A 14,880-nucleotide genomic window follows, 5' to 3' on the forward strand; every position below is an offset into this window, starting at 1 on the left:
GCAGAATCAATTAATTGACACACAAAAAAAAAAAATAATAAATCACATTGAATACACCGTTTTTCATTCCGTTCGAATCCAGCAAAATGATTGACACCAGGCGGAAATCTGAGAGACCCCACTAAGTCCTTGCGGACTCTTGGAATCCGTTAGTGTCCATCATGTAGCAGATCGGCTAGCTCAGTTTACTCGTCCCGTAGGCCCCAAAACTAGGAGATAAGACATGGATGAGGAAGTCATTTGTGGGTTAATATTATACCGCTCCCAAGAACGATATTTTGTGTTGTATGAAGGAAATTAAAAGGGGTGTTCCAATCTCAACGTGATGGCATTTTGCAGAGATATGTCATCACATTATGATTGATTAGGGTTCTGTAGGTCCCAAATCAATTCACAGAAGGACTAAGCCATAGTATTAGACATTGTTGGTCCATACAGCGGCACTCCCGACCACCTAGTTCCACGGAGAACTACAGCCAGCCACATTCACTTGAATGGAGTTCTGCATCAGTTCCCCTGAACAGCTGGTGGCTGGAAGCACTGGTGTGCGTGAAAAGACTAAAGAGGAAGATGTGGGGCCCCTTCATTCTCAGGATCAGTGAAGGTCCTGCAGATCAAACCCCTACCATATAATTGAAGTGATTGCGTATTGACAGTGTCTGGCATTTCAGGAAAATTTCATGATGTACCACGGAGATATGTCAAAAGTTTTGATCGGTCTGGAAGGATGTCAGTGCCAAGATCCCCAACAGTTTGCTAGTAAGAGTGGGGAGAAGCACGCAGCAGCATGCTTCACTCCATCGGTCGCAGCAATCTAAGTCCACAGGACGGCCCCACAGTGTTTATCCCCGTTTTTTCTAATGAATGGCTGGGGGACTAAGATCGACCAAAACTTTGACACGTCTCTGTAACATGTCCTAAAGTTTTTGAAAAGACAGGGACCCTTTAACCACTTTATAACCAAGCTGCATTTTCAGTCTGCCATTCCCTGCTACTAACCATCAGTCATATGTCTTCTTTTAAAAAGGTAGAGAAAAATAGGAGGTAAATACTTCTACTGCTGTGCAATCCCTTCTTTTAAAAACAAAATCACATTTTTGGGGAATATTTTTCTTCATGAGCATATGGGTCATTTGTGTAAAACGCCCATACAGTCTCCGTAATTTAATATATTACTTACATAATCTTCCAGGGTCGCTACCACAAGCCTTTTACATATACACTGTTCCTGAGCTGCCTCATCCTGCTCAGGTTGAACAAGGTGAAGCTAAGAAGAACAAATTACTCTCCTGCTTCCCTACTTTAAACTAATTTAACACAATGGGCCTGAGGGAAGGGGATTGGCCATGTTCACACCTTTCATTGGCAGCCAAATGTAACAAGTGAGAACAATTATTAAACCATTTTGCACTTTGCGCTAGGTTTCTAGAGCTTGCCAAGATATTTGTTTCCCCTTAAAGGGGTACTCTGCCCCTAGACATCTTATCCCCTATCCAACGGATAGGTGATAAGATGTCAGATCGCTGCGGTCCCGCTGCTGGGGAGCCCTGGGATCCCCGCTGCGGCACCGCGCTCTCATTACAGCACAGAGCGAGTTCGCTCTGCACGTAATGACGGGCAATACAGGGGCCGGAGCATAGTTACGTCATGGCTCCGCCCCTCGTGACATCACGGCCCGCCCCTTTCAATACAATTCTATGGGAGGGGGCGTGGCGGTCGTCACACCCCCTCCCATAGACTTGCATTAAGGGGACGGGCTGTGAGGTCATGCTGCTCAGTCCCCCGTATCGCCCGTCATTACGCACAGAGCGAACTCGCGGTGCCGCAGCGGGGATCCCGGGGGTCCCCAGCAGCGGGACAGCGGCAATCTGACATCTTATCGCCTATCCTTTGGATAGGGGATAAGATGTCTAGGGGCGGAGTACCCCTTTAATCTATAGCAGTGGTCTTCAACCTGCGGACCTCCAGATGTTTCAAAACTACAACTCCTAGCATGCCCGGACAGCCGATGGCTGTCCGGGCATGCTGGGAGTTGTAGTTTTGAAACATCTAGAGGTCTGCAGGTTGAAGACTACGGATCTATAGTAAGTAATATATATTGCATTTTATTTTGTTCTCCTTCCTCAATTTATATGTCTGAATGCAGCAGAAAAAAAATAAATAAAATGCAAAAATACTTTTTTTCTTCTTTACATGCGTTACTAGTAGTGTAGTTCTAGGAACATTTCCTATAGAACATTAATGGGGGTTGGCAGTATATTTTGTGCCCCCCTAGAGGTACCGATCTTCGTGTACACAGTAGTTTTTCCTGTGAGGAGGAATAGCGAAATATTGACAGGTCACATATTCTTAAAAAAAATAATAATAATTATTATTATAATAATAATAATATCTTCAAGTGGCGGCACTGCCCTATAAAGCTTTACGTTCTTCGCTTTGATATGGATGCAACATGACTTGACCATAGCTTATTTCTGAGCTGTACATACAAAAAGAAAAAATAGTGGTTTTCCATTTTGACAAGTAACTGCAGATTTAGATAGGCTGTTTTCTGTCCATATGGTACAACAGTGCATGCTGTACATTAAATGCTTGCATGGCTCCCATACAACATTTAAAATAAGAGAATAACCTGACTATCTCCTCTGAATAAATCTTCAACACACTGCTCTTTGTCTTGAGGACTGAAGCAGCGCTGAAGAATGATACAAACACCCACATTTCATTACACGCTCCAAAAAGACATTCCTGAAGAGTGAAAAGCATGTAGATGGGGGGGGGGGGGGGGGGGTTTATAGGAGGATTCGGGATGTGCAGGACAAAGGTTTAACACCTGTCTGAGGTATTGGGGTGATCACTTTATGCAAGACTTGGATGGCAGTGCAGACAACAAATAGGTTCAGGATGACCTGGAAGCTCCCTTTTAACTGGCCAGCAATTTAAAAGAACAAATTCAATACCGCTTCGAGAATATTTGCCACAGGCGAATATTCAGAAGAAACAAAAAATAAAATAAAAAATGAAATAAAAATATACAAACACACCTACAACAATTGAAACAACATTTTTGTTCTGTTGTCAGCCTTCCTCAGGATGCATTGGAGAACTAAAAGGGTGTTCTTTCTGGAACACACAGGATTGGGTTCTCCTGCTTTGACGCTCTGGGCTCAGGTCTTGGGGCATTCATTTGAAAACAAGGCCTCAGCCTTTGTGCACAACCAAATTTGCCACTTTGATAGTTGAATTAATAGCCCCACTTTACCCCCCCCCCACCCCCCCCAACAGTCACCTTAGACAAGAATTTATCACATGCCTCAATTTGCATGTGATCCCCTTGGGGCAGTGCAGAACACATCCTTCCAAAAGCCATCAATATAAAAATAAAGCAATCCCACAGCACCCTTTATGTAAAGTTTTGTAACACGGTAATGAGAGATCCCAACTCCAGCAGAATCACTGGGAAATGAGAGGTTGGGAGTACAGATGATCCTGCTTCAGGCTACTCCTTCAGCAATAGATTGGAACTTTTGGCTCACTCCCTTATACCCTATTCCCCCAAACAATTCCTATCTGTCATGAAGGTTAGAAGGTTTGTGGAATGCTCTTGGTGCAGGCCTGCAGCAGGCACCCAGACACTCTCATTCATACGTCCACCTTACGAACAGAACTCCGTTTGTAGTATGATGTTTCCTGAGAGTGCTAATTCTCTTCAATTAGATTTAAATCCAGGTCCGCAAAGTCGTGCTGGAAGAGCATTGCCTGGGAGCAATGGGACGAGTGATCCCTCCTCCCCATATTATCTTCTTCACTAAGTGCCAATGTGCAAGTTGTGACAGGACTTCCAGAAGTGCAAGGAGACTCCCCATGACAAGCCATAAAAGGAGAAGAGCTGCCTTCATCAGAGTTGTCCAAGAAACACATAGCACCAGCATTCTAAAAACAAAACAAAAACAAGCCATTAGTAAAGCAAGAACAAAAACAACACCTGACCAAATGCATTGTATGGGGTAGGGTCACACGTGCCGTACTTTGCTGCTGGGTATTTTTCTAACCATTGAAGTCAATGGGTAGCAAAATCAGCTGCAGAAAATACACAGCAAAATATGGCACATGTGACCCTACCCTTAGGGTACGCTCAGGAGCGCGTATTTTGCTGCAAATTCTCTGCTGCAGATTTTGAAAGGGTAGGAAAATCAGAAGCAAAATACACACCGGTGAATGTAACAAAAGAACCCCCCCCCCCCCCCCCCCCTATAATTAACAAACATCACCTGGTTCATCTTGTAGAAGTCCAGAGAAGGACGATGCCACCGTGTATCTTCCTCGTGCCTTCGTTTAATTCCACATTTCCTTGTGTCGAGATCACAAGGTTGTGACTGGCTGCGTGGCATACACTGCTGTCGCCGGACCAGCTCTGGTGTGGAAGGTGGGGAGCTGCTGGCTGAAGGGAGGAACCGTCCTGCATCCTTGAAAAGTACAGGAGAAAGGGAAAAACGGCGCTGCAATGGAAAGCAGCTTGGCCCTTCTGCGTTCTCCCAGAATACAGTGGTCGGGGAAAGGGTATATGGACATGGTGACTCCCGGCACAAAGCCAGGCTAAAGAAGGGAGGGCTGTTGGCTTGGATGCAGCGAAAAGAGGCACTGGGGTCATTTTGGAACCTGAGATTGGAGACCCCTGGGGATGGACTTTGAGTCTGCACTCCCAGTACTGCTCCAACCCCACCACTGTTACATCTCCTCTTAACAGGAGTCCACACTTTAGAACCACTAGGCCTCCAAATAGGCCTCCAGCGCGATAGGTCCTCTGGCACTGATAAGGAGCGGCAGTGTCTTTTCGTTGGTGGGGCTGGAGGTGCTGCAGAGGTCCCCGCCTCAGGTGCTTGTGAAGGGCTCCTGCTGTTTGGAGAGTTCTCTCTGCTTAAAACTGGAAAATGAAGACTCAGACTGGAAAGGTGATGGCAACCAGGTCGGATTCCGTCTTCCAGTTCAATTCTTGGGCAATGACTGACAAGCCCCCAGGAGCGCTCTTCTGTGGAAAAGAAATATAGGGATATGTTAGACACCATAAAAGACATTAAACTATACACAATGATAAAGATAAGGCAAAAATTTAAACGAAAAACAGCCTTATGGTATACAAGTGTTAAAACTTTAACTAGAATACAACCTGTAACATGGTTTTGACATGGCTATTCATTCTATTCTTTAAAACAAGCCACATTTAGAAGTTTAGTTATCTAGTAAGGAGGTTATATCCCTGTTTATTCCTAACATAGGTTTAAATCAACTTGCCATGGTCAAAGGGGGAGGGGAAACAAAATCAGGAACTTTCTAAAACAGCATTATATTGTTCAGAAGATTATTTATTCCTAATAACAGTGACTACTACGGTTGTAGAGTTTTAGCACATGGATGTCCTTTACCAAAGTTATCTATTCACAGCAAAGAATCTTATGACCTGCACTAAAGATAAACAATGGGATCAAAAGTGGTCAATACGGAAATGCTACATTATTTTTTCAGTCTTGGGAGTTCACATATATGCATGGTACGTTGCCATATAAACATTTTTAATAACAAAACTTTTGTGAATATGACAGTGGAACCATGTGCATTTTAGGCTTCAAAATGAGTTTCAGACATTACATTTTTTCTGTGCATGCAAGAGCTTCCAGTCGTTCTGCCTCCCACCCGATCTAACCTACTTACACGTCCAATGTTAGGGCAGATCTTTGCTGGCCTTTAAGAAATAATTAAACAGGATAATTCAACTCAAGTGCGTTATTTACTTAAAGAAGTACTCCAATGCGTCTTTTTTTTAAACCCTTTGTGCCCGGGCTGCCAAGCGAAACAAAACAAACTTTAACGCTCCTTCCTACGTTTCCCCGTTGCTCTGATATCTAAGTCCCGTTCTCCGGTCCCCGACTTCTTCCGCTTCCTGTAAGTCGAAGAGTCACATGATGCTCAGCGTATATCACCGGCTGCAGGAGAACAATGCTGCGGCCGGTTATACGCTGAGCGTCATGTGACTCTGACTTACAGGAAGCAGAAGTCAGGTACCAGAGAATGGGACATCGATATCAGCGAAACAGGGGAACGTAGGAAGAAGAGTTAAAGTTTATTTTGTTTCGCTTGGCAGCCCGGGCAGAGAGGGTTTAAAAAAAAAATTAATGAATAAATAAATAAATGCACCGGAGTACTCCTTTAAATGGGGTCCTTCAGTGATCCGGTAATTTAGCAAAGAGAAAATAGTGCATGCACGCTCGTCGTTCTGACGGAATTGCCAACGGAACTCTGAATATCGGAGTCTGACGGCATTCTCAATCAAATGCAGATCTATGGGGGCAACCATGAATGCAGAGGCAAGCCCTCCAGCTACCACCACAGGGGAGGGATCGAGAAGCTAAAACCAAAATTAAACAGCTGGTATTGCTGAATTAAAAGGACATTATTGTGTAATGAACGCTACCCTTACCATTTTGATGTGCCGCGCCATTGTTTTTGGTGCCATTCCTGTCTGGACCCCTCCCATCTTCTCAATTTTTCTAGGTCAGGCTACTGCAGAAGATAGGGAGGGACCCAAGCAGGCATATCTGTGCTCAGAGATTCGGTCCCACCCACAGTGCACCAAAGAGCTCCGTTGCATATTTACTTTAAAAAAATAAGCATTTAAGTAGCATTCATTCCACAATAACGTCTTCTAATTAGCAATAGCAGTGGTTTAATTTTACCAAAACTTATGTTAGGCTCCCTTAGATGGTTGTTGCTTCACCTAAAGCAATTTCCCCTCCACGTGAGATAGCCAGTGTAAAATGTAACATATTTGTAAATCACTTTAACAAAAATGACAAAGTTATAATTTAAAAAAGTCCTAAAGTATTGGCAACTAGGTGTCTCACTGTCTGATGTTAAGAGAAATCTGTCTCTAGTTACAGACACAGGAAAGAGACTAAACTATATCTGGAAACTGTGCCTGCTGGAGATTATCCATACTGTGCTGTACTAGTGTATGTCCAGTGTGCAGCAGTATGATCTCCCCTCTCTTTATTCTGCAGGCTTATCGTTAACAACAGTTAAGGGCTTACTCTAACGCCTTCCTTGCTGTGCAACCATCTTTCATTTCTGCTCACATAGCACCTTGTAAAGCCCCTTTATCATTAACTCTTTCTCTCCCTCCACATGCCATTTATGGAAGTGTAGTGTGTAAACCAACAGCCCAGTACAGCCTGTTTAGTACAGAGCACTTTCATCAGCCCTATGTTATAGCACAGCAGAGGGGTATAGGCTCTGATTGGCCTGACAAATACGGAAGAAAGTAACTGTGTGCTACTGGCAAACAGGCCAACTCTGGTTCAGCCCCCCTGAAATGGAGAGAACGAGAAATAGCTGTGCACCATGGGAGGAGATTCTCAGGGTCTCAATAACAGCAGCAAGAGCTCAAAAAACTTACTTTGAAGGGTTAAGATTACAAAACCATAGTTTTTTTATTATAAAAAATAAAATGTTATATGTCATATTTTTTCTGAATCAATAGTAATGCTTTAAAAAAAAGTGGCTACAGGATTTACTGTGTATATTTATATTTAGCAGAGATCTTAAAAAACCAGGAAGCAGTTACAACATGCCTTATATAAAAAAACACTTGATTTTTCATGTAAAAGGGTGTTCAAGTTTTAGACAGACATTCAAATGCAGAAATGTACTTGTCAAATACTGGATTTTTGTAAATTTTTACTTTACTGCGGAAAAAAAAAATCCCTCAACAAGTGACACCAAGAAATTACAGCATCACTAGTTATATATAAGTTATAGAACTATGGACTATCACACTAGTAGTAAGCAGTTTTAGAATGATCACACAATACAAGTGCAATGTAAGGTTCTAATAGACACAAAAACACCAAAACCCAGCCACACAAATCAGAATAGTTCCTTTTTAGTGGTCTATTTGACAAAACTCTACTTGGCATTTAATATGCAGAAAGTTCCAAAAGGTGACAACTGTTAATAGCCTTTAGTTTTATTACATCGCACCACTGTTCTACAGGGTAACCCAGCACTGCTTTGTCCAAGTGTACTTATGGCAGGAAATGCAAACTATGGAGCTCAGGATGAATAGTGATATAAGGTCTCTATCAACCACCATGTGCAACAGTACGGTCCTATTTAAAGGGGTTGTGCGCAGCCCTGCAGTTCGGAGCTCTGCTCACAGCGTCCGGAAGTTCATTACTCCGAACGCTGTGTGCGGGCTTCTGTGTTCGCGGCCGCCGGGCGTGACGTCACGCCCGCCCCCCTCAACGAAAGTCTATGGGAAGGGGGCGCGACCGCTGCCACGCCCCCTTCCCATAGACTTTGGTAGAGGGGGCGGGCGTGACATCACGAGGGGGCGGGCGACACGTCACGAGGGGGCGGGCGAGACGTCACGCCCGGCGGCCGCGAACACGGAAGCCCGCACACAGCTTTCGGAGTAATGAACTTCCGGACGCTGTGAGCGGAGCCCCGAACTGCAGGGCAGCGCACAACCCCTTTAAACTTGTAAGTTAGTACAGAAACTTCCTCCCCCTGATGACATCCACGGTGCTGACACCATGTCACAAAAACTTATTCTTTTATGATCAGATTGATGGCATCCCTATAAACTGTTTTTCACAATAAAGCTGCTACACGTCTTTCCTAATCTGCATAAATGGAAAGATCATTAAATCAAGTCAAGAGGGCCAGAGAGGAGTCGAACAGTGGACACTTCAGACACGAACAGCGGAAACGGGGCAGATTTCCTAAAGTGTTTGCAAAGAGAACTCAGGATAGGTTTACTCTGTCCCATTGTTTTTTTTTTTTTTTTTTTTAAAGCACCGAAGCGCCCCAAAACGGGTCTGAGGAAAAAAACAAACACAAGTGCATGTACTACTTATTTTTTTCTCCGTTAAACTCCCGTTGTTGCGAAGGAATGGTCAATGGACCGCCACATAGCGGCGCCTGATGGCAAAGTGAACAAGCCCTTATGTAAAACGTTCCAGAAGTGTCTGTTTACAACTCCACATGTGTAAAGAAAAACAGACCAGGGGAAAAAGAAAAAACAGACTTTTTGTAAGGGGCCACACATTAAATTAATCTGCATCAGTGGTCTCCAAATCAGGACTCTCTGGCTTTTGCAAAACTACATCTCCCAATTAACCCCTACAGTGGTTCTGCAACAGCTATACAGCCACAGACTAAAGACCACCAATGTAAATAAGTTCCTGATACAGAGGGTGCGCTGGTGGTTTTTAATCATCTGAATAATGTATCCTTTACACCATGGTGTGTACAGTAATCTGATCAACAGTCCAACTACATTATAGGAGCCTGGCTTAGCTGCAAGGGGTGTGTAAAAATAAATAAATGAATAAGAAATACCCAAGCAAGAGGTGGATATCACATCTGTTAATTTTGCAAAAACAATTCTGTCGGTTGACACGAAAACAATATTAGTTTACCCCTTGCTCAAAAAATAAATAAATAAAAAAGGGGAGGGGAGGGAACATAACCCCTGCACCAATAAGTTATCTCTTGGTTGCCATCTTGCATACACCATCCTGCAGAATGCATACAGGACTAAGGCAGAGTGAAGTGGTATTTTAAAACATATTACAAAGCCCCCAACATGTTTCATCACAGGGTGATGTCTTCAGAAGCTACGGGGTAATGTAAAATGGAAAAAATAAAATATGACATCAAAAGTCGATCCGAACAAACAACTCGTCAGATCCAGAAGCAGAGCATGCGCACTGAGGTTTCGGGATGGTGCATGCGCACTGTGGCTTCGGGATGGCGCATGCCATTGGAGTACGTCAGCTTCCCTTACTTTATTAGTTCTGGGTAGGAGGTTTTTGCTTCTTTATTAGATCAGAGACTTTATGTATGCCCCATGAAAAAGGATATATAGTTAGTATAACATTATGGATAGCATATGTGCCGACCCAAATGCATAATCATGTTTAATATCCAATTAGGAGTAAATAATGCTGGATTTATAAATAGATCCAGATTATTCTTATTATGCATAACCTCTGTACACCCTTATTTGTATTATAACCATCAACCACAGTTATATGGAGAGTACAATCATATCATGATCAATAAAATTACAATCATGTTGTACATAATTATGTGTCTTATCCTGATTGAATACAAATCAATGTACTTTGTTTATTTATCAATGGCCACTAAAATAATGACTAGATTTATACTAATTTACAATTATTTAACCCATGATTGCATAAAAATAACAATGTCATATGGAATAGTGGGTAGTGTTTAACCCCTTAACGACGCAGGACGTAAATGTACATCCTGGTGCGGTGGTACTTAACACACCAGGACGTACATTTACGTCCTTGCACATGATCGCAAGCATCGGAGTGTAAAATAAATTTTTTTTTATAAACATATTTGGTAACGCCGAATGCGTAAATATCCAAACTATTAAAATACAATGTTGATGATCCCGTACTGTCAATGGCATGAATGTAAAATAAAAAAAAACTCCAAAATGTGCTGCTTTTTTTTTTTTTTTTTTTTTTTTTTTTTATAACATTTTATTGCCCCCAAAAATTGATTAAAAAAATGTATTAAAAGTTTGATATATGCAAATGTAGTATCGGTAAAAAGTACAGATCATAGCGCAAAAAAAAAAAAAAAAAAAAAAAAAAAAAGACTTAGCCCTCATATTGCTACTTATACGGAAAAAGTTATTGGTCAGCAAAATAGAGGGATTTTAACCGTATTAATTTGGTTAAAAAGTTTGCAATTTTTTTTAAAGCGGAACAATAATAGAAAAGTATGTATTCATGGGTATCATTTTAATCGTACTGACCCATAGAATAAAGAAAAATGTGTTAGGGATCGACCGATATCGTTTTTTTAGGGCAGATACCGATAATCGGTGGAGGTTAGGGCCGATAGCCGATAACTTATCCCGATATTCCGGTATAAGTTATCGGCTAATTATCCCCCCGCGACACCGCTGCAGATCATTGATTTAAAGCGGGCGCTTTAAATCAATGCACTGCAGTGGCTTTTGCGGCGTCATAGACCGCCGCCACCCGCTTCTCTCCCCCTGCCTGTCCGGGGGTCCTGAGACCTATCACCGCTCCCCCCGCGCATAGGGGTGCCTCCAGCTGTCGCAAAACTACTACTCCCAGCATGCCCGGACAGCTGTTGGCTGTCCGGGCATGCTGGGAGTTCTAGTTTTGCAACAGCTGGAGGGCCTACTGTAGGTATAGTATATTATACAGACCCCTGTCCATCCCAGAACCCTGACTCACCTTCCCAGTTGCTGCAGGGACTGTCCGGGGAGGGTGGTCCGGGCCATCCATCCTTCCTGTAGTGTCCGGCGGCATTCCGGGTGGAGGGTGAACCGGTCCGGGCTGTCCTTCTCCGGGGGTCCTCTTCTCCACTCCGGGCAGGCTCCGGCCTAGTAACACTGCATAGACGCCGCTGCGCAGCGACGCACCTAACGTCACGGCGTAGCACCCTCCACCCGGAATGCCTGGAGGGTATTGACTCGGAGGGTGGGGGGAGGGGCCCGACCGGTATAGTGGTATGGGCAAAAATCCATACCGTGGGAGAAAAAAAAAAAAAAAAAAAACGGTATCCGTAATTGCAGATACCGATAATGCGCAAAATCGTGATTATCGGCCGATAATATCGACCATACCGATAATCGGTCGATCCCTAAAATGTGTATATTTTACTGTAAGTTGTACAGCGTGAAAAAAAATAAAAAAATAAAAAAAAAACAACCTTCCAAAATTGCGGTTTTCTTATCAATTTCCCCACACAAGTAGTAATTTTTAAAAAATTAAAATTGTCTGAGTACTTAAGGCCAAAATAGGCTGAGTCGTTAAGGGGTTACTTGTCTTGATCAATGATCTATTTTTGGGATAGTCACCCATATATGCAGAATCTAGGTACATAGATCATAAAAGCAGATCCCATGAATCATACTAAGAGGGTAACATGAACTTAGTCATCCTTGGTGTCTGTTGGGAACCAACCACTGACATCCTAAACCAGTGTTTCCCAACCAGGGTGCCTCCAGCTGTTGCGAAACTACAACTCCCAGCCTTTGGCTGTCCGGGCATGCTGGGAGTTGTCGTTTTGCAACAGCTGGAGGCACCCTGGTTGGGAAACACTGGCCTAAACATTCCTTCCCTAAAAAGGGGAAGGATGGGCCATACATCATTATTACAACCAAATAACTCCATGTGTGTATAAAGTAATCTACCCATAGCAAGTCACGAGAAGACTTAAAGCGGTACTCCCGTGGAATTTTTTTTTTAATCAACTGGTGCCAGAAAGTTAAACATTTGTAAATTACAATGGCAGTAGAAAGGTAAAAGAATCGCACTCCCCACATTGTAGATCCCAAAAGTAACGTCTTTATTCCATAAGGCAGATGGAGCAGCATAAGTAGGAAAATGCCAATTCCAAAGTGCACACCTGGCCGGAAGAAGCGTCGGCTGACGTGAAACTAGTTGCCACTCTCTCTGTGTGCCCCTGTGTCCTGAGAGCGGCTGCTCTCCCTCCCAGCACTTTGGAATTGCCTTTTTCCTATTATGCTGCTCCATCTGCTTTATGGAATAAAGACGTAACTTTTGGAATCTACAATGTGGTGAGTGCGATTCTTTCACCTTTCTACTTACTGCCATTGAAAGTTACCTTTGCACCTTGTTCGCACACGTTGTGCTGAAGCCGCAACTCCATTCATCCCATTTCTCAGCAGCAGGTGTTCTATCTTTAGACTTTTTCCATTGGAGCTTGTACACACTCAGCAGTGCCTGGTAGTTTTCGTTTTTCTGTTAGATTTGTAAATTACTTCTATTAAAAAAAATCTTAATCCTTCCAGTACCTTTTAGGTGCTGTATACTACAAAGGAAATGGTTTTCTTTTTGGATTTCTCTACTGTCACGACCACGGTGCTCTCTCCTGACCTCTGCTGTTCATTTTAGGAACTGTAATGAGCAGGAGAAAATCCCCATAGCAAACACATGCTGCTCGGGACAGTTCCTAAAATGGACAGCAGAGGTCAGCAGAGAGCACTGTGGTCGTGACATAAGAGAAATCCAAAAAGAAAACCATTTCCTTTGTTGTATACAGCCCCTAAAAAGTACTGGAAGGATTAAGATTGGTCTGACGAAGCGGGCTGAGACCTGTGAAACAGCTGTCACACCTGATGGAATGCTCCCGAGTCTCCTAGCCGACCTGCAGTCACTGTGTTCCATGGACATTTGTGTCACCCCTTTGGAATAAACTTGTATCCTGCACGAAGAAGTACGGGAGAGTGCGGTTTTTTATCACACATCTATATTCGAACAAGCGATTTGTGCACCTCCACCAGCACCCCCACTCAGTGCAGCCATTACAGCCTCGCAGGAAACCTATTGCCTCGCGGTGCATGCCGACCTATTGATCTTACTAGCTACCAGTTAGCAGTGCCGGAAACCTCTCTCTCACTTGGTACATCATTTACAAATCTGTTTAACTTTCTGGCACCAGTTGATTAAAAAAAAAAAAAAAAAAAAAAAAAAAAAAGAAGGGTTTCCACAGGAGCACCCCTTGCATAGACATCAGTAGAGTATTGGTCTGCGATAAACAATAAAGACTGGTCCTCCATAATATAAAAGGTATGTGGCTCATATCAATTACATATATAACTCTTGTAAAACAAAAGGCTGGTCTCCCAAAGAAATGCTGTAAGGGTGAACTTCTTATTTAAACCTTTAGGGCTAAGAGACTGAAGTTTGTGTATTCAGAACACCTCCGCCCTGAGAAGCTTAGTCAGGTTACCTTGTCTAGGGCCCAAAACACATTGCGTAATCCCCCAGAATTCCAGGAGACACTCTATTATCGCCATGAAATTATATGGTGTATGCAAAATAGCAACCATGACTTATAAGAGATAATGATTGGTACAGAGTGACATGTGACCTGACAGTTTAGCGCTCAATTGAACGACCATTCTTTCCCACAATGCACTGCTCTCTGGCAAGAGAAAATAAGCTGAATTTTAAGCGTATTTTGGTAACAATTTTGAGAAGAACATGCTTATTGTCAATTCACCTCCATAAAAGTAACAAGCAGGAGAGAGTCGTGGCTCCATCATGATCATTACTGCTGGGACTGAAAGATATGAACAATTCTTCTGGGGTCCGTTACAAAAGTGGTGGGTCCAATAAACACTTGTAGGAAGGTGTTAGGACCCCACACAAGTCTTTGCTGTGTTTTTCACAACTGCATATTTGTAGCTATAACTGGAATGAGTAGGTCACTAAGGCTGGGTTCACACCACGTTTCTGCATTACAGTTCCTGTATATGTTATCAATTTGAAAACTGTACGGAACCGTATTGAAAACCGTATGCATTGTCTCTCCATTGAAAACTGTATGCCAAGAGATGCAGCCGGTTGTGTCCATTTTGCATGCTGTACGGTTTTGTCAGTTTTTTTCCCCATAGCCAAAACCGTAGCCTACCACGGTTTTCAGTCCAATTGAAAAACCGTAGTGAAACACACACTTTTTTTCTTAACATGGGAGTCAATGGGAACTGTATGTGCATATGGTGCCATCCGGTTTTTGACTTTGCACAGTTTTTTATTGGAATTTCAGTTAAACAAGTGAAAAACTTTATTCATAATGGAGTGAAAAGTTAAAAATGTACACTTTTTTTCTTAAACGGATGCAACCGGACATTTTTTCAAACCATATTAAGATAAAAATTTGTACACATGTTTTGATACAGTTTAGTATCAATCAAAAACCTGACACGGGAACTGTATTGCAAAAACATGGTGTGAACCCTGCCTAACTTTGATACCCAAGTAAATCAAGAAACACACA

The 14,880-nt window shown here is 42.8% G+C and overlaps 1 protein-coding gene across 6 annotated transcripts in view; it reads right to left on the reverse strand.

Annotated features, from left to right (window-relative positions):
* Positions 1 to 2,055: 2,055 nt before the first annotated feature.
* Positions 2,056 to 14,880, reverse strand: part of FAM53C (family with sequence similarity 53 member C) — a 29,205-nt gene continuing 16,380 nt past the window's right edge. For all 6 annotated transcript variants that reach the window (XM_056574653.1, XM_056574659.1, XM_056574658.1 and 3 more), the window contains 2 exons: positions 4,272 to 5,029; positions 2,056 to 3,933 (listed from right to left, as the gene is read on the reverse strand). In XM_056574653.1, coding sequence (XP_056430628.1) covers positions 3,700 to 3,933; positions 4,272 to 5,029 — 992 coding nt within the window. In that variant the 3' untranslated portion in view covers positions 2,056 to 3,699. The remainder of the gene's footprint in view (positions 3,934 to 4,271; positions 5,030 to 14,880) is intronic.

This window comes from Hyla sarda, chromosome 4 (genome assembly GCF_029499605.1).
Source record: "Hyla sarda isolate aHylSar1 chromosome 4, aHylSar1.hap1, whole genome shotgun sequence".
NCBI classification, from domain to species: Eukaryota; Metazoa; Chordata; class Amphibia; order Anura; family Hylidae; genus Hyla; species Hyla sarda.